At 39.5% G+C, this 19,912-nt stretch overlaps 1 protein-coding gene across 1 annotated transcript; it reads left to right on the plus strand.

The window, feature by feature from the left end:
* Positions 1-335: 335 nt before the first annotated feature.
* On the plus strand, positions 336-19,472 carry LDHB (lactate dehydrogenase B). Its single transcript, XM_055395660.2, has 8 exons — positions 336-492; positions 3,225-3,359; positions 10,514-10,631; positions 12,041-12,214; positions 13,806-13,979; positions 16,034-16,151; positions 17,691-17,814; positions 19,101-19,472. Exons 2-8 carry the CDS (start codon positions 3,231-3,233, stop codon positions 19,266-19,268), a joined length of 1,005 nt encoding a protein of 334 aa, XP_055251635.1. The 5' UTR covers positions 336-492; positions 3,225-3,230; the 3' UTR covers positions 19,269-19,472.
* Positions 19,473-19,912: the final 440 nt, after the last annotated feature.

The raw sequence follows: 19,912 nt of genomic DNA on the forward strand, positions 1-19,912 counted from the left end.
CAGGGAACTACACACACCAGCAGCATCTCAGCTTAGAAGAGTGGTCCTCTAAAGTTGACCTGGAATGCCAAAGAGAAATTTACTTCTGCTGCGACCAAATTTAGCCAATCAAGAGCGTGAGAGTCCGGACGGGTTGAAGACGGCCAGGTTTCAGAAATAACGCAGCCTCGGTGTGCAAGAGTCGTTAAGCCCGGAGGCTAGCAGTGATCGCGGGCGCCTTAGCGGCCAGAAGGTGACCTCCTCAATTAGGCCGAAGGAGGGCGTGGGCGCACCGGAGCCCTTGTCCTTGAAGAGGATTGAGCGAGCCGAGGGGAGGGGTGGGCGGTGCTCGGGTTTCCAATCACAATAGAGGAAGCTCGGAGGCGGCCAAGGGGCGGGTCCCGCCTGCTTTTCCTCCCTCCTTGCGGATCCTGCGCCGGAGGAGACGCACGCTGCTGACTTTGTCTTCTTCGTGCAGCCCTTACCACTGTCTGGAGAACTTTCTCTCCCCTGGTAGGTTTCAGCTGGGACCCTGCATCCTGGCTCTGAGGAACGACCTGGTGGGACCTGTGCAGCAAGACTCAGCGGGGGAAGGACCAGGAAGGACATCTGAGCTCGCGGGCCTGGAACGCTGAGCATCCGGCTCGGGTTAGGGCGGGGGCCCTGTCCCGGGGCTTGGGGACCCGGCGGAGCCGAGGGCCTGCGCCCGATCTCCGGGCTGTGTCGGCCGCCCATCGGAGCTCGCGGCCAGCCTGTGCCCTCCCGGGGGACAGACTTGTTGCATTTGCCGCTACATCCCGGTCCTACGTGTCCTTGATGGGTTCATGGCGGCCGCATCACCCTCGGTGCGTGCTGGCGGGCGCCCGGACACGTGCCGGAGGAGCCGGGAGAGGGAGAAGGGGCCAGGCGACCCGTGACGCTGGGGGGTGGGGGGGTTGTTGGCGCCCACCACCTCGGGTCTGGAGGCATGCCCGGCTGTTCGGGGATGAGAGTGAAGGATGATCTTGGCCCTAACCTGCTTGTTTCTGCCCTTTTTTCCCTTGATGCTTCGGATGCTGTTTATTTACTGGCTTTGGGTGTTGAGAGTTTGGAAAGGCCTAGACTTTTCCACGCTAGAGACCTTCTCTGGGGAGATCCGTGGTGGCTGCCTCCCCTGGTGACCTGAGCTCAGCGCTGCGGCGCGGAGAGGAAGAGGTGGCCAGGGGGCGGTCGGCACTGCGGGCTGGAGGGATGGAGCGGGGGAGGGGAGAGCCGGCTCTCAGTGGAGGAATTGCAGGGCAAAAATTGGGTGTTTAAAAGGTTAGAATCGAGATAATCTGTAAAGTGGAGGTTTGTTCTGAACTTAAGGCACGTACGTGTTCTTTTCTAGTGATTTATATCCACAGAAGGGGCAGGAGCGTGGGGATGAAAAAGACCAAATATCGATTATTTTTACCCTGTTTTTCATTCTTTGCCCTTACAAGCCGCCACTGATCTTGAGACAGGCCTGTGTATGATATAAAACATTTTGTTGTCACTTCTCACAACCCTATTAAAGAACCCCTGTTAAACAAAAAAATTTAAGTCACATTTCTGTAGCAAGATCTGAAAGAAAATCTGTATTGGCTCAAGCCGCTACAATATCATTTCTGAAATTCCCCAGATAGTTTAAAAGATCTATCTGAACAACTAATCTGTATTTCTAGAGCAGTCTTTCTGGATTTTTGTTTTCCACTGCTTTGCTGGATTCTCTATACCTAGAAGATCTTAAACCAACTAGTGAAAATAGCGTGATGAAGAGAAACTGCGTTTGTAGCTCAGTTTAGCAGGAGAGGCAGCATTCATTCTTCGGATTCTGCTCAACTGCTCAAAATGCAGGACGTGTGAATTTCACTGCAAGGTCATCTATTTGTGGAAACATTTGCACCATTGTATATTTCTTTTTTCTTTAGCATCCAGGAGAAAACTGCCAATGTGCTTTGGAAAGGCAAAATAATCTCCCAGTATAGACCCTAATGACTGGATGGGGGGTGGGGAATAGTTTTTTGGGGGAAAATAGCTATAGAACAAAACAGTTGCTAAACAGTTGTCTCCAAATTCAAGTACTTTATTCCAACTAGGAGTCTTACTGACTCTTGCCTAATATATACCATTACTCGGCCAAGTTTTGTTACTTAGTCCTTTGCAGACGAGAAACAAAAAACGAGACTGGGAAGCAGGGGTACAATTTGAAAGAGGGACCTTGCCCTGCCACGTGGCTGTCTGCAGCAAAAGTAAAAGGCAGACAGAAATAATAGACATTTTAATGGGTTATAATTATAAATGATACTTAATTTTGAAGAAAGGGCTCTTTAAAAAATATAATCTGAATCCTCTCTTTAAGAAGGCCGGTTGATACAATAAGTTTCACCATTTGCTTTATTTATCCAGAAAACTCACCTGATAACCTGATGACAGGGATACAATTGATGTAACTTGTATAAATGCTTCCTAACAGTTTCCTTTTTAAAAAAACTTTATTTATTTTTACTTTTTCTTTAATGACTGGAAAGAAACTGACCAAAAGCTGGTGTTTTCCTTATGTGGTCCCTTTGGAGGGAAATATATTAAGTATCTACCCACCTTCAGTAAGCTTCCAAGGCACACTAAAAGGAATTCAGAGTAATAATTTTTACAGATTTTGTGCAAACATTATTTGTCACTATTTTATCATCACTATATTGAAGCACACTTGTATGTCCAGTACACTGACAAATGTTAAGTGAGACCTCAGTAGAAAAAGAAACTAGACAAACCAGTTGGTTCCTATCTTCTAGGAGTGATAATAACCATTGGTAGTAGAAATTATATTCATAAGTAGCTCTTCTTTTAGACCAAGCCTAAATATGGGTTAATAACTGGGCCCTAACTTAAATAAATATTTTGTAGGGAGCATGGAAGCCTATCAGCTAATCTAAATATAAATGTTGTTTATCCAGTAAATGAATAGCCACAGGACAATTATCACAGCTTTGTTAAATACTGCTAGATAGTCATGGGCTGAAGAGAAGAACGCAAACTCTAATGGGCTTCATGGAGATATTTGTCTTGAAATTTTTGTTAGTGGGTCACATTTTTTCTTTTTTAAAGAAACTCTGTGTTCTGGAATACCATTAGGCCCATTTTAAAATATATTTCAGTTCAAGCTTGCAACAGTAACATTACAGGTTCCTCTTCCTGTTTTCTCAGGTGGATACATGTATCATAATTTGATTATTTTCTTTCAGGGCACAATGGCAACTCTTAAGGAAAAACTGATTGCACCAGTTGTGGAAGAAGAGGGAACGATCCCAAACAATAAGATCACTGTAGTGGGTGTTGGACAAGTTGGTATGGCATGTGCCATCAGCATTCTGGGAAAGGTACTTTTCAAGAACTACATACGTGATAGGTAGTTTCATCATCTGTATACAGTCTCTTTAGGCTTTTGAGAATTTGATTGTATCTTTAAAAAGTTTTTTTTTTCCTGAAAATTTTAAAATAAGTTGTAGACCTGGTGATACTTTTATCTATAAACACGTTAGCAAATATTTCCTGAGAGAATGACATTCTTATCTGATACAGTAGACTTACTGTACTCAGTAATACTGATTAAACACTATAATCTACTATACAATACCCAGATTATAGTTCTCCAGTTATCAGAATCATATTTTTTCTCCCCTAGTCCAAGATCATATTTTTATATACTTGTCATATCTCTTTATTCTTCCTTAATCTGGAACTTAGATTTTCTTCATCTCTCATGTTACTGGTAAGTTTGTAGAGACATCAGTTTTGTAGGATACTCCGCAATTTATGTTGGTCTGATATTTGTAACTGAGTTCAGGTTATATTTGGGGGTGGCATTATGACCAGGTGATGGCCTGTCCTTCACAATGCATCACATCAGGAGGTGTGTAATGTTATCTTGCCTCGTTATCAGCACAGTTGCTTTTTGAGGTCATGGAAATATCCTATATTATTCCCCTCAAAACTTCACTCAGTTGCTTAATTTTAAAGTAATTTCAAATTTGCAGAAAATTTGCAAGAATATTTTTTAAAAAGTAAAACTTCCATATTCACTTCATCCAGATTTACCAATTCTTAATGTATTTCTGTTTGTGTGTGCACACAAGTGTGTGCCTGTGTGTATGGGTATATGCATGTGTGTGCACATGTGCATCTGGGGCTTTTTTTCTGAACCCTTTGAGAATAAATGCAGATATGCCCTTTTCCTTCTGTCTGAGTACTTTTCGTCAGAATAGGGCATATTCTAACATAATCAGTTATCAACATCAGAAGCTCTAAAACTGATAACATGCTTCTAACACCTTCCACTCCTCTGGATTATATTTCCCCACATACCTCCATAGATTTTTAGTTTGCCTCCTCTCTTCTTATTCATTGAACTGATCCATATACTTTCTGAAGGCTGTCTTAAATGTTTTTTAGGGGAAACCCCTGCCTCAAAAGATGCTGCTGGGTCTTCGGTAGAACACACTGTCTTTTTGTATTGTATGTGAAAGCTGGTGGAATAACTTCTAGCTGAGCATATTTCTATCTACAAAATTTAAATTCTAAAGGAGCAAATTCTGAATCTTTAGAATTTTTTCACTGAGGAAAAAAATCATCAGAGAAATCAACTAAAATGTGTAGTGCACGCCAATGAAAGTTTTATTCTTTTGTATTTTTTCTGGCTAGTTTAGTTGACTAGGTATCCCTAATTTAGGAGAATAGCTGCTCCCCAAATTACAGGGGAATTATCACAATTTAATGTTTACCATTCATACCACTAAAAATGGAAAAAAATATTCTGGCTTTTAAAGTATTTATTGTGTAACATATTTTAAGTGTTTTGTTTAAAATGCTTTATTTAAACAGTAATCTCAATAAATAGAAACTGTTCATATCCTGTTTCCAGATACGGTAGTTGAGGCTTGACTAGATTAAGTGGCCTGCCTGTTATCACACACTTGGTAATGGTTGAGCTGTATTTGAGCCCAGGACTCTGAACTCTTAACCACAGTAACTCTGCCATTTCTTTTTATTCTATGCTAGTATTGGGGCAATTAAAGACATTTTTTTTTAATTGAAGTATAGTTGGTTTACAATGTTGTGCTAGTTTCAAGTGTACAGCAAACTGATTCAGTTATAAACATATATTTATATATTTGTGTGTATATTCTTTTCCATGTTCTTTCTCATTATAGAGTATTGCAAGTTTTATTAATTGAATTTCGTTCCCTGTGCTGTACGATAGGTCCTTGTTGTTTACCGCTTTTATGTATAGTATTGTGTATGTGTTAATCCCAGAGCCCTGATAATTTAACTCTCCCTGCCCCAGACATAAATGTATTAATAAAATAGTAAAGATTTTCCATTCCTTAAGCTAAACTCAAAGCTTGGACTTTTTAGGAAATTAGCAATATATCTGAGCTATCATGATTCTCTCAGAACCTCTCTGATTGTTTTAATTATAAATTTAAAGTCCTCTTTGATGAATAATTTAATTGAGACTCTGCTGTTATATAATACTTTGGCCCAATTCAAGTGCTTGAGAACCAACCAGGCCTCTAGCACAGTAGGAATCTTTCAGCTGAGCTTCTGTGAAGGAAGGACTGCCTAGTTCAAAGACCATTTTACTAATTAAAAATGTTTAAATCTTCTTGTAACAGGGAAGGATTAGAGTCAAAGTTGTTATTACTATTTGGTAAGGATTATAAGCCCCACTCCTTTAATAAGAAAGATACCCAAAAAGAGAGAGAGAAAGGGAACTAGCCAATTCTATTTTGTTAAGTATTTATATGTTACTTTATTGCTCTACAAAATTTCTAGGGAATGTTGTCATCTCTATACTACTGGTGGGAAAACACAAACTCAGAAAGATTGAGTACCTTGATTAAGATTTCAGAAATCTTACATCCCCGGTGTGGTTTTCAGAGGATACACAATGCTTTGACCTAGAAAGGGAAAGAGCTAGGGCATCAGACTGGTTGAGAAGGTCCGTGCCTTGACTGGGCCCATGGAGGCACATGAGTCCAACCTCCACCATGACAAAGATGCTGATGTTTTCTGCTTCTCTTGCCCGTTTTCCACATCCTGACTGCCAACATGGAAACCATAGTGAGCTTTTATAAAAATAGCTCCCCTGCTTAGAATTGCACATATAAATGAATTACAGGGAGGACCTTTTCCTGCCTGTCTCTCAGACCAAGGCAGGGTGCACACCTCCAGGGGATACCATTCAGAATGTCGTGGATTCCTTCCAGTGCTGTGCGGTGGCTGGTGCCACCTCTGACTTCATCTCTTACTTTCTCCCCTCTTCAAAGCAGTAAGATCATCATGGCTTCAGTATTAGCCACTCAGTCGTGTCCAACTCTTTGTGACCCCATGGACTATAGCCCTCCAGGCTCCTCTGTCCATGGAATTCTCCAGGCAAGAAAACTGGAGTGGGTTGCCATTTCCTTCTCCAGAGGATCTTCCCAAACCCAGGGATCGAACCTGGGTCTGCTACATTGCAGGCAGATTATTTACCGTCTGAGCCACCAGGGAAGCCTATGACTTAAACTCTTTTATTTTTAAAAAGTATTTTTTAAATTATTTTATTTATTTGGCTGTGTCAGGTCTTAGTTGCAGCCTGCAGGATTTTGTTGTGGCGTAGGCTTTCTAGTTGTGGCACATAGGCTCTGGATTGCACGGGCTCAGTAGTTGCAGTGCATAAACTTAGTGGCTCTGTGGCGTGTGGGATCTTAGTTCCCTGACCAGGGATCGTACCTGCACCCCCTACATGGGAGGTGGATTCTTAACTACCAGGGAAGTCCCTTAAACCCTTTTAGAACTTGATTTCCCTTCCTCTGGAATGACTGCCTTGGATCATCAGAGTTAACTCCCTCCTGTCATTCATATCAGGCCTTTGCGGACAGGTCTTCCTTAATCATCCAATACAAAGTAAGTTTCCTTCCATTTCCTTAACTTCACTCTGCCTTGCGCTGTTTATAGCATTTCCAGAACCATCTTAAATTGTTTGCTTCACTCCTCTTCCCTTCCTGGAACATTCTATGAGAGCAGGAACCTTGTCAGATTTGTTCATTGCTATATTCCTCACTAGTAGAACAATGCCTGGCATATTGAGTAATGAACATGTATTAAATAATGTATATTCCTCTTACTAAGAAACGGCACTTACGTCTGGTCAAATTTTGATCAGAGCTTTTCCTTTTTCATGGTTTCTCCTGTCGCCCCTACCAATCATAAGGTGTGTGCTTTGGCTGCCAAGACACCGTCATGTTGTCAAGGTCATATAGAGCTTCCATGTGATTATTCTGCCCTTAGCCTCTGACAAGCTGTTTTTGGTCTGAGTGTCTGTCAATCAGCTGTAGTCACATTCTTCTACAAACACAGCATACAGAGCAATGTCATTACAGACATACTGCAAAGTAGTTTTTTCAGTGCAAGACTTGGCCTAAAAGTGAAACTTAATTAGAATTTGGTGTTTGTACAAGAATAGACAGGCTGATGGAACAGACTCAAAACCCAGACACAAAACCAAAGAATATTTAATACAAAATGACATGCCAGAGAAGAAAAATTATTGAATAAGCAGTGCTTGTCCATTTAGCTATTTGGAAAAAGTTATACCTTTTCCTCCCACAAAATGTCATGTATACTAAACACTTGAATATAAAAATGCAGAATGCAGCCATCAAATATTAAAGCACTGGTAGCAGACTTGGATGTGACTTAGCAACTAAGCAGCAACAAAAACAGGCTTGCTAGCTCAGGGACCAAGAGGTAGGTTATGGCTATGTCTTGTCCACACAGGACTTAGATTAAGAGATAATTTTTTTTTTTGGCCAAGCCGTCCAGCATTCAGGATCTTAGTTTCTCGACCAGGGTTTGAACCTGTGTCCACTATCGTGGAAGTACAATCTTAACCGCTAAACCACCAGGAAAGTCCAAAAAGACGATTTTTGTATTATGTTAAACAGGCTATCAACAAATGTTGTTCCTGGCTTCTAACCGACCTTGTTCCTCAATGAGTTAGTGCTTTTGCAGTTAACCTAAGCCTTGATGTATTGATCATTTTGAAATATGCAGCTTAAGTGGAATATGCATGTGGTAAATTCATTGGCTAGTATACACTATGTGAATACAGAAAGATTTATTTAAGCCCAAGTGTCAGTACTTAGTCACACATCTTCGTTTCCCTGCCTCCCACAGGGAGGATATTCAGTCGCATAAATGCAGCTAAATTCAGCACTGCAATTATTTTCTCCAAGTGTTGGATCTCTTCCTTCCTTGCCAGCTGACTATGCACTTCTCCGCCAATTCTCTACCCACTGAAACAAAACAGAGGATCTGAGATCCTGTGACATCCTTTCCACTTAAGCCCCAAATTGTTGTGCCCCTTGACTTCAACAGCGCACATGTGATGTCCCCAAAATAAGAGTGACATCCCCAGTACTTGGCACCTGAAAGGAATGGTTATGAAGTTCTCTGGAATGAATTTAGGGCTCCAGAAACACAAGCGAGGGCTTTGTGGGATCTTGCAGAGGAACAAAACCATTTTAAGTGTTAAAAACATGTAAGTGAAAAGGGGTGAACATTTGTCTGCATTTGACATACATGGAAGGAGAAAATACTTGACAGGGAAGCCTGGCGTGCTGCAGTCCATGGGGTCACAAGGAGTCAAATACGACTCCGTGACTGAGCAACAACAAAGCAACCCCCAGTTCATAAAAGGGTCCTTTGAAGTTGGCAAATGAATCAACTATTTGGAACTAAGAATGCATTCAGTCACATGGAAATTTGAGTCTCAGAGAAACCCTCCCAAGCAAGCCTATTGTAGCTCCCTGCTTCAGGCCAGCCGACACTGGTTTTCTAGAAACAGGTGACAGTCTTTATTCCTAGGCTCCTACCTGGAGCAGGACCTGCTTTGCTGGCAAGTTAACTGGGTCAAGTTCTTATTGGCCACCTCACCTCTCTTTCTCTGCCTTTCCGTCTGCTGCTCAGAGCCTTCCTGACCCCTCCCAATTCCACGTGGATTATTCTATCTTAGCCTTGAAAGCACTTTCTGAACCTGAGTTACTTCATACTTTTTTCCCTTGACATAACTCATGAAACTGTCTTTCACATAGTAGGCTAATTATTTTGCTAACAGCCTGAAAAGCAATAAAGGCTGGGATATGGGTGATAGGTCAATGGGAAGGGTAATTACTTTTTAAAAGAGTTTGTAGGGACTTCCCTGGTGGTCCAGTGGTTAAGACTCCATGCTTTCAGTGTAGGAGGCATGGGTTTGACCCCTGGTTGGGGAACTAAGATCCCACATGCTACAGGGCATAGTCAAAAATATAATTAAAAAATAAAAATATAGAGTTTGTAAATTATGAGTTTTCACAAGACAGCTGACTTATTTATTTTTCAAGTTTTTGGGCCATGTTGCATGACATGTAGGGTCTTAGTTCCCTGATCAGGGAGCAACCTGTGCCTTCTGAATTGGAGGCATGGAGTCTTAAAACCGATGTTAAAAGCTGAAAGGTTATCTAAACACAACTAGATCTCTATGCAAAGAGCCAATTCACTGGATAGACTGATGCTAGGAAAGATTGAAGGCAAAAGGAGAAGGGGGTGGTAGAGAATTCGGCGGTTAGATAGCATCACTGACTTAAATGCACATGAATCAGAGCAAACTGTGGGAGATGAAAGGACAGGAAAGCCTGACATGCTTCAGTCTGTGGGGTCACAGAATCAGACACAACTGAGCGACTTAACAACAACAGATCAACAACTCCCTTTTCCTGAGAAGAAAAGATTGAGGACTTGCTGAAAAGCAGACAGGATAATTGATTGAGGGTATTACTTGAGATGGATGGCACAAGATGACAATCGGAATAGAAAATAAGAAAGCATTTGAGACTGGCCAAGTTTGCCTTGAAAATGTATGGAGAATCCACTAGCCCTGCAGCCCTGTGCCCCTGACTCTTATCTTTCACCAGCAGGACGTTCGAGTTGGTCAGAGCCAACCTGAGGGTTCCTAGCTTCAGCCAGGCCTTCAAAGCCTGCTCTGAAGTGAACTCAGCTTCTTCTTTTAAATGAAATCTGCCCTCTCTAAATCCCTCCAAACTAGGAGTGACCTTCAGGATGGACACAATGCCCAAGACTGTTTCTAGCTCTTTGTGAGTCTCTATTTTTTTTTACCATCACCCCCTTTAATGGGAAGACTCGAGCACCCTGAGGCCACTGTTGGACCACAATACTTGCATGTTTACAGATTCTTAAAACAATTATATCAAGTTCACTGAATGTCCTTTGAGTACTAGAGGTGAAATTCTTTTTAAAAAAATGGTATCAAATATTAATAGTTCATTATTCAAAATGTTTCATCATCAAATTGTTGAAAGCACACCTAATTCCATGGTAAGAATTCTTCCCTAAGTTTTTAGATATTGGGCATTTCCATTTCAAGGGTATTTGACTTAAATACTGTGAGCTGAGGTGTCCTTGATTATCTTATCAGCTCTTTTTGTGTTTATAGTCTCTGACTGATGAGCTTGCTCTTGTGGATGTTTTGGAAGATAAACTCAAAGGAGAAATGATGGACCTGCAGCATGGGAGCTTATTCCTTCAGACACCAAAAATTGTGGCAGACAAAGGTAGGCTCCTTTCATGCCCGCAGTGATCAAATAATAAATTGATATCCTCACTCCCTGAGAGAAAACAGGTTTTCCCATCCTGGTGAATCTAATGTCAGCTGTTTATTGTTTCCTTCTGGGTCCAGTTCATCCTTAGGGGCAATCATAATTGTTATCTCTGTAAACTCTCCCCCTCGTGCCTTGCACATATACAGTGCATAACATTTTAGGAATTTGGGTCCAAATGCTTACTTACACACTGAGAACAGGGATGTTTTAGATCCAAAAAAATATTTGCACAAAATAATTTAAGTGCCTCAAAGAAACTAAATAGTGTTCTAGCCATCTTTGTTCTGGATGAATGCATTTATGCAGTAATATGGCTGTGCTTACAGATATAGTAATGTCCAGCCTCCAAAATAATTTCTAACAATACTACTAATAATAGTGTGCGTGTCAGTCACTCAGTCATGTCCAACTCTTTGCAACCGCATGGACTTCTCTGTAGCCCCCTAGGCTCCTCTGTCCACAGGATTTTCCAGACAAGAATAGTGGAGTGGGTTGCCATTCCATTCTCCAGGGATCTAACCTGGGTCTCCTGCATTGCGGGCAGATTCTTTACCATCTGAGCCACAGGGCAAGTGCACTACTAATCATAGCTGTTACTTATTGAATTATTAGCATTCTGGGTACTGTGAAACTTGTTGCATGCCTCATCTTCACTGCAGCCCTGTGAAAAGTAGGTCCTATTACCTCTGTTTTATGAAAGAGGAAGCTGATAAATTATTAGTAACTGTCAAAAGTCACATAGCAACATGGCTTAATCGTATGAGTCATCCGTAAGTATTGAGTCTAATGACCACATCAAAATGTCTATAATTTGAGAAAAGATTCACTTGCTTGGGGAAAAAAATAAAATGCTCTCTAAAACTCATTGCTAAAAACAATAAGGTTCTTTAAAATATTGAGTATTAGAAATTAAATTCTAGCCAAGAACAAACACTTGAGTGCCTTCCTTTGCCTTCATAGATTGAATTAACATTACAAGTCTACAGTTACCTTCCGATTGCTTTTTTGTTGGATGACTGCCAGTTGAACTTTGCACTCACTGTTTATACTTTGTATTGTTATTGACAATCCAGTATTCTCTAAAGCCAATAGAATTTTGAATCTGTTAGCAAGAAACATAATTTAGGGCTATCTTTGTTTCCTGGGTTCATTTTCTGAGCCAGTGTTATGGTCGGAATGGTTCCACAACACTCAAGGAGAAAGAAGCCATGGAACACTGGTGTTGAAACTCAACACGTTATACAGAAAACGTAATTCTCACATATGTTCCATGAGCTTATGTTTGGGTTCCTGGAGCATCTCATATGGCATGTTTTGATGCAGAGTTGTATGTGAAGTCCTTTTCTCCCCTCTCCTTCAAGATTACTCTGTCACTGCCAATTCCAAGATCGTGGTGGTAACTGCAGGAGTTCGCCAGCAAGAGGGGGAGAGTCGCCTGAATTTGGTGCAAAGGAACGTTAACGTCTTCAAGTTCATCATTCCTCAGATTGTCAAGTACAGTCCTGACTGCATCATCATTGTGGTTTCCAACCCAGGTATCATTGTGATGCCTTAAGGTTCAGTTCTGTTCAATTCAATACTTTTTTTTTTCTTTTTTTGTAAAAAGTCTTTTCTGGTGTTTAGCCTAAGCAATTCATGTGTCTTCCATTAATCTGGGTTTGTTGGAAAGTCTAAAAGCTTTTAAAATTTTCTATCAAGATTATCCTGGGATACAAAGTGAAGCATTTGAATGTGGCTCCAGTTTGGAAGAAATATTTTAGCATATTTGACCTTTTGTTTTCCAGAAAATGCACTTTAGTCTTCTTATTTCTAAAATCCTTGAAAATTAAGTTGACTGATTTTTTTTTTAAGGAGTTAAATAAAGCCATTAATTAGTCTAGGTTTAAAGATGGAAAATAGCCTGTTGATGGACAAATATATGTTTAACACCAAATGTTGTAACTTAAAATTTCTGATTAGAAAGAATTGTATTTTTTCAGCCCAAAGAGTCAAAATTCACTGTTTCACACTTCTTTTGCCTATAATTTGCCACCAAACTTACTTTTTATTGGTAAGCACAGTAGATAAATACGTTGTTAAATGGTAAAGCTGATTATCTCTGATACTTCACGTAGAGAAATGTTGTAAGAGCCGGGAAAATCCTTACAATTTATGGGATATTGAGAGTTGGGAGCCAGCAAGACCATCTTGGCTTGGAGTTTCCTAGTCAACCTTGTATCTAAAATTTCTCATAAATAGAGAGTGGCAAACAGATGTAAAGCATGAGTGACAAACAGCAGGCACATATGAAGTTGCTACATCCTGTGCTTAAGGCAGACTGGTTATACAACTTTTCCAGGTACAGCTTCAAAGTCTTAAGTCTCCAGGGAGTCACTCCTACTGAGACAATGTTGCCAAGGAAGAGGTTATAATACCCAGGCCAAAATGACCTTAAAATATCTCAGCCAGTGTCTGTATGTGAGAGTGGAGGTGGAGACTTGCCTTCCTGGCGTGCGCATTTTCCTGCTTTTTACAGTTTACAGCTTTTACAGCTTAGCCTGTATAAATGCTCTGATCTTCCCTAGCCCAGCAGGTTTTACCTCTGTGCCACACCAGAATAAAGGCTCTGTCATTAAATCCTTTCTGTTAAATACTAGAAAATGCTAATACCCTATATTGTAATAATTGTTTACTGAATACTGTCTTGTTCCCAAAGGTAACTTTTAGCAGCATGCCTTGGTTGTTTAGTAACCTATAGCTTTAGGTTTCTGAAAACAGTTGTTAGAATCCTAGAATGTTAGAATTAGAAGAAACTTAAGTGATGATCAAATTCAGCCCTTTTTCTTTCCGTGTATAGTAAATTAATCTGCAAGACTCATATTCTTGTTTCCAATGATAATGTAAATTAAAACCACAATATTGCATTTTCCATGTTTTACAATCTCTTGACTATACAGCTTAAAAGTTTTTCTTATTTTTCTAACCCCCATGGTTGCTAATTATGAAAAGTCAAATATTTACATCTTTCTGGCCACATCTCATTTGGGGGATGGAGCAGGGGGAAGAGAAAACCAGGGCACCACTGATTGACATAGCCGTTGACATCAGTTTTGATGTACTTACATATATTATTTTTAAAAATTTTAGTGGATATTCTCACATATGTTACCTGGAAATTAAGTGGATTACCCAAGCACCGTGTGATCGGGAGTGGATGTAATCTGGATTCTGCTAGATTTCGCTATCTTATGGCTGAAAAACTTGGCATTCATCCCAGCAGCTGCCACGGATGGATTTTGGGAGAGCATGGCGACTCAAGCGGTAAAAAACAAAACAAAGCACAGGCAGTGTTTGCTGTGTACTTAGGATATTGTTCTTGCCATTCTGAATTTTTGTTTGCTTTTACATTGTAGTTTATATTTTCACGTACTTCACATTATAGATAAGTAATTGTGAGAGAATACTTTGATATTGACTAGGTAAATACCTGATTCCTTATCAGTTTTTTGCCTCCTAAGTTTCAGTTCAGTTCAGTTCAGTCGCTCAGTCGTGTCTGACTCTTTGTGACCCCATGAATCACAGCACACCAGGCCTCCCTGTCCATTACCAACTCCTGGAGTTCACTCAGACTCATGTCCATCGAGTCAGTGATGCCATCCAGCCATCTCATTCTCTGTTGTCCCTGTCTCGTCCCACCCCCAATCCCTCCTAGCATCAGACTTTTTTCCAGTGAGTCAACTCATCGCATGAGGTGGCCAAGGTATTGGAGTTCCAGCTTTAGCATCAGTCCTTCCAATGAACACCCAGGACTGATCTCCTTTAGAATGGACTGGTTGGATCTCCTTGCAGTCCAAGGGACTCTCAAGAGTCTTCTCCAGCACCACAGTTCAAAAGCATCAATTCTTCGGCGATCAGCTTTCTTCACAGTCCAACTCTCACATCCATACATGACCACGGGAAAAACCATAGCCTTGATTAGACGGACCTTGGTTGGCAAAGTAATGTCTCTGCTTTTTAATATGCTATCTAGGTTGGTAATAACTTTCCTTCCAAGGAGTAAGCGTCTTTTAATTTCATGGCTGCAATCAGCATCCGCAGTGATTTTGGAGCCCCAAAAAATAAAGTCTGACGCTGTTTCCACTGTTTTTCCATCTATTTCCCATGAAGTGATGGGACCAGATGCCATGATCTTTGTTTTCTGAATGTTGAGCTTCAAGCCAATCTTTTCACTCTCCTCTTTCACTTTCATCAAGAGGCTTTTGAGTTCCTCTTCACTTTCTGCCATAAGGGTGGTGTCATCTGCATATCTGAGGTTATTGATATTTCTCCCGGCAATCTTGATTCCAGCTTGTGCTTCTTCCAGCCCAGCGTTCCTCATGATGTACTCTGCATAGAAGTTAAATAAGCAGGGTGACAATATACAAGCTTGACGTACTCCTTTTCCTATTTGGAACCAGTCTGTTGTTCCATGTCCAGTTCTGACTGTTGCTTCCTGACCTGCATACAGGTTTCTCAAGAGGCAGGTCAGGTGGTCTGGTATTCCCATCTCTTTCAGAATTTTCCATAGTTTATTGTGATCCACACAGTCAAAGGCTTTGGCATAGTCAATGAAGCAGAAATATATGGTTTTCTGGAACTCTCTCGCTTTCTCCATGATCCATCGGATGTTGGCAGTTTGATCTCTGGTGCCTAGTATCCACTAATGATTCTTAGTTAAGTATTATTTAGATAATAATGGTTTAAAAATGGTTAAAAATTATTACTGTGATAATTTTGGAACATTCTAATTCCATCATTTCATCTTAAACATTGAATATTATTCATTGAATAGGCTTATTGTATAAAACTGTAATAATCCAAGACATAATGATAATGTTGGTTTTACTAAATCCACTTCTGCCCAATATGCAAGGGGCTATTTTCTCCCTAAAGGTTAAGGTGTAAATTTTTCTTTGAAAAATCAGTAGTGTAATTCTGGTAGAGTGAACTTTGGTACAGTAAGAATTGGGTCTTAAAATTATTATTTATTTTTTAAAGTATAAGCAGGCAGAAAGTTCAGAATTCCTCAAACCCAGAGTTTAGGATAGTCCCGAACTAGAATCCCTCACAATTTCACAAAGCCACAGAAAGGGAAGAATTTCATAATGCTTGTAAGTCTGACACAGCAACTGTGTTTGCATCAAAATGGTTGAAAGGTAAAAGGTCAGATTTGAAGGCAAATGTTAGTCTCTGGGGTGAAGTGTATTGGAGTGAATTGTCATTGGAGCAGTTAGTGGATAACTTGCATCAAGGGTGAAATCTGAACTAAGAGAAGGAAAGATTTTTTAAAAACAATGTCAGAGATAAAATGCTTATCTTTCCCGCACCCCCAATAGTGGCTGTGTGGAGTGGAGTGAATGTGGCAGGCGTTTCTCTCCAGGAACTGAATCCAGAAATGGGGACAGACAATGACAGTGAAAATTGGAAGGAAGTCCATAAGATGGTGGTTGAGAGGTAAGTCGGGGAGGGGCTTGATGTAAGACAATTAACATCATCTTAGACAGAATCGGGAACACTTTCCATGGCTGCCTATTCAGATAAACTTTCCAAAATTTTTTTTTTCCTTTTTTAAAAAAAAAATTTACTCTTGTGTGTTTGTTTGAGGGAGAGTGGTTTTTTTTCCCCTTTATTTTTCATTTTTTAATTATTTTTTTCTTTTAGACTCAGCATAGCAAATATGCAGCTATTATCTTCTAAAAGAGGCAAGACTGACTTACACTGGTCAAACTTGCTATGCTGGTGCCCCTAGGGAAAGCAAATATTTTTCCTGAGAAATTCTGTTGTAATAGGAGTGAAACATGAAATTCACAGATGACAAAGGTGGCTTATTTAGGAAAGTAAACCCAGGCACTATTATATCATAATTGACTAAAATGATACTTACCAATTGATTGTTAATAGTTCTCAAGCTATTAGCAGTCAGCAGGTTGAACATTGATTCAGTGTCTCTCCACACCCAACCAAGGATGTCCCCTTTCCCCTGTTTTTTAAAACTGACTTTTGTGACTAACCATTCTCTCTATGACCCTCATGTTTATCATTAAATAAGGTGTCATTTTGGACCAGAGTAAAGACTGTGGGCTTAGATTGAAATTATGGGTCTTTTGACACTAACTGTATAATATTATAGGGAAGCCATTTAACCCTTAAGCTAAATCTCAGTTTTCTCCTCTGCAAAGTCTTAAGGTGTTTATAAGTCTAACTGGTTTCTCAAATATGGGATCGTTTCATTTAGTTCAATTTTAAAGACTTTTTCCCCCAAGAATTTGACCTGTGTATGGAGAAAAAGGATCTTTAAAAAGTTGAAAGAGTTTTTAGGATTTCATCAAGATAAACCCAATGTAACTCACCCCAGGTCTTTTAATTAGTGGTAGATTGTGTTAAGTCCCGTTTTTCTAGGACTCAGTTACTCCTGCTATCTAATTCTCAAGTACAAGCGCCTTTGCGGGTTCAGAGTGTATACAATTTGTGCTTAGATCGTGGTCTGCAAGGTTTTGACATCACTTTGCTCTTAAGTTAGTTGGTCATGGTCTTAGGTGACAGTGATTAGTGGCCTCAAAGGGACCTGAAAATCAAGGTGTAGTTTGTTCTTTGAATATGAAGTTTCTTTTACTTTCATTGTTCCCTGATTTTACTAATATTTTTGGAAATATTTGTGTTTATAAATAAGAATATATAAATAAGATTGGTTGCAAAATGTACATGCTACCACTGTGCTTTTAAAAATGGCTATTTATCCAATAAACTACTTAAAATTTGTCAAAGCATTTACATAGTACCAACCATGTAGTTTTTAAGTTTTAAATATTTTACATATATATTAACTCATTTAACAAACTTGTGAAGTAGATGCCATATCACCCTTATTTTATAGAAGTGGACCCTGAGATAGGTAGTCTAAATAATGTTCTCAGGATGACAGTTAAGAGACAGCAGGAATCAAACCACCAAAGCATATGGTCAATTATCTCCTTTATGATTTTTTTTTCTTAGTGCCTATGAAGTCATCAAGCTAAAAGGATATACCAACTGGGCTATTGGATTAAGTGTGGCTGATCTTATTGAGTCCATGTTGAAAAATCTATCCAGGATTCACCCAGTGTCAACAATGGTGAAGGTAAACTGTTAAAAAATATTACGTGGTTTCTCGTTGAGTATTCTATAAGTAGATTAATTTTAAGAAGGATGAGATAATGTCTCAGTCCACAGTTATTTTTCATCTCAAAGTTTTATGGAAACTTTACTCCTTTCTTTTAGAAGCTTAGGCCAAAAAAGCAAAAGTTTATAGAAGCAGAGACATCAAATGCGTTTTTATAATTCTCCTTTGTATAATGTGCCAAATTAAATATTAACTCTGAGTCTTATTCAGCATATTCTTAGATGATCATTTGAATAAGTTTAATAGTTTCATTTCAAGTTGGTGTATTAGAAACTACAGCTTGGCTTTGATGTATGTAGCACTGATACCTTAGCAAATTTAGTTTAATTCAGACACTGGAACAGTTAAGTAGGAACTGATTATTTTTAAATAAAACTGAGATAACTGGCTTATTTTCTGCAAGTCAACAGCAGGAGTGAAAAAGTAAGGGGAGAAATGCAGTAGACTGAAAGAAACAGAAGAGGTAAACACAGAAGTATTTGGGGATAAATCGTGGTATCAGATGTTTTGAGGGTTTTTTTGTTATTGTTGTTTGGCTTTTTGATACTATAGCAAAAAAAAATTAAAAGCAAGTATGGCAAAATTGGATAATTGCCAAATCCATATATAAAAATTTGTTTATTGCCTCCACTTGGATGTATGTACAAAAACTTTCAGAGCTAATTTAAGAAAATATTAAACTGACTTGATTAATGTACTAAAATAATTATGTAATTAAATTGATCCTGTGAGTAAATTGCTTAATATAAACCAGTACAGTGTTTGGGGGAATTGTGTGATTTTTTTTTTTTTTTCCCTCCAACAGTTCTTGAGTATTCCAAGAATCTTGCCTTTGCGTGACTTCCAGTTACTTTCCTGGACCTTGTAGGTCAACTACTACCTAAAATCTTCTACTTAACTATAGAATTTTCAGGGTACTTAAAATTTCATGAAAAAAAGCTCAATAAGAACCACATTTGAATGTGATTTAATTTGAAGACATACAAGCAGAGAGGAGTCAATAAGTTCAATAAAGTACTTAAAAAATTCTAGTTTTATCATAGTGTCTATTTGTATATTCTATGTACAAAATCAAATTTGAAATACAAATATTAGAGATAGATAGGCCTGTCGGTGATAAAAACTAAAGAAGGAGTTTATGCTTATCAGATTTCCTGCAGTTCATCCTGTTCAACCCCAGGACCTCTGGTCATTCTTACCTGTGGTTTCATTTCTTAATCTTGGTGCTTTTCTTGTTCTGGCAGGGCATGTATGGCATTGAGAATGAAGTCTTCCTGAGCCTTCCATGTATCCTGAATGCTCGAGGGTTAACCAGTGTTATCAACCAGAAGCTGAAGGATGAAGAGGTTGCCCAACTCAAGAAAAGTGCAGATACCCTCTGGGGCATCCAAAAGGACCTAAAGGACCTGTGACTTCTGGCTGCGAGGCTATAGAAACTTAAACCTACAGTTTGATTAACCACAAGCCTTTAGTTTGCGTCCATGTACATGGAGCACAGTTCGCTTTTGTCTTCCTAAGTCTGTGAATCTGGGCTCCCAGAATCAAAGCCCAGGCTTGCTTTAATGCTTGCAAGATGAGTCCTTGAACAAATAAAATAAACCACCTAGTGTAGTGTGCTCGTGTCTCTCGAATTCTTTAATTTCTAAAAGATTTCCATCTATTTCTTTTTTTTAATAGTTCTTCCCCCATATCATAAATTTCCTTAAATTCTGTCATCTACATTTCATCCTGTACTTCTTCCACCAAACAGCACTACAATTCTTTTTTAAAACATGTGCTGTGATTTTGTTGTCCTAAAAATATGTTACCGTTTTTTTGTTTCATTTATTTCAAATTTATTTGGCTGTGTTGGATCTTAACCATGACGTGCAGGATCATTTATTGTGTCGTGCGGGATCTTTTGGTGCAGCACATAGGCTCGAGTTGTGGCTCACTGGTTTAACTGCTCTGTAGCATGTGGGATCTTGGTTCCCCCACCAGGGATTGAACCTGCATTCCCTGCATTACAAGACAAATTCTTAACCATTAGACCACCAGGGAAGCCTCAAGGATTTTT

The sequence above is a fragment of the Moschus berezovskii genome, chromosome 6 (assembly GCF_049115385.1).
Source record: "Moschus berezovskii isolate FMDL1 chromosome 6, NW_MosBer_1.0, whole genome shotgun sequence".
Lineage (NCBI taxonomy): Eukaryota > Metazoa > Chordata > Mammalia > Artiodactyla > Moschidae > Moschus > Moschus berezovskii.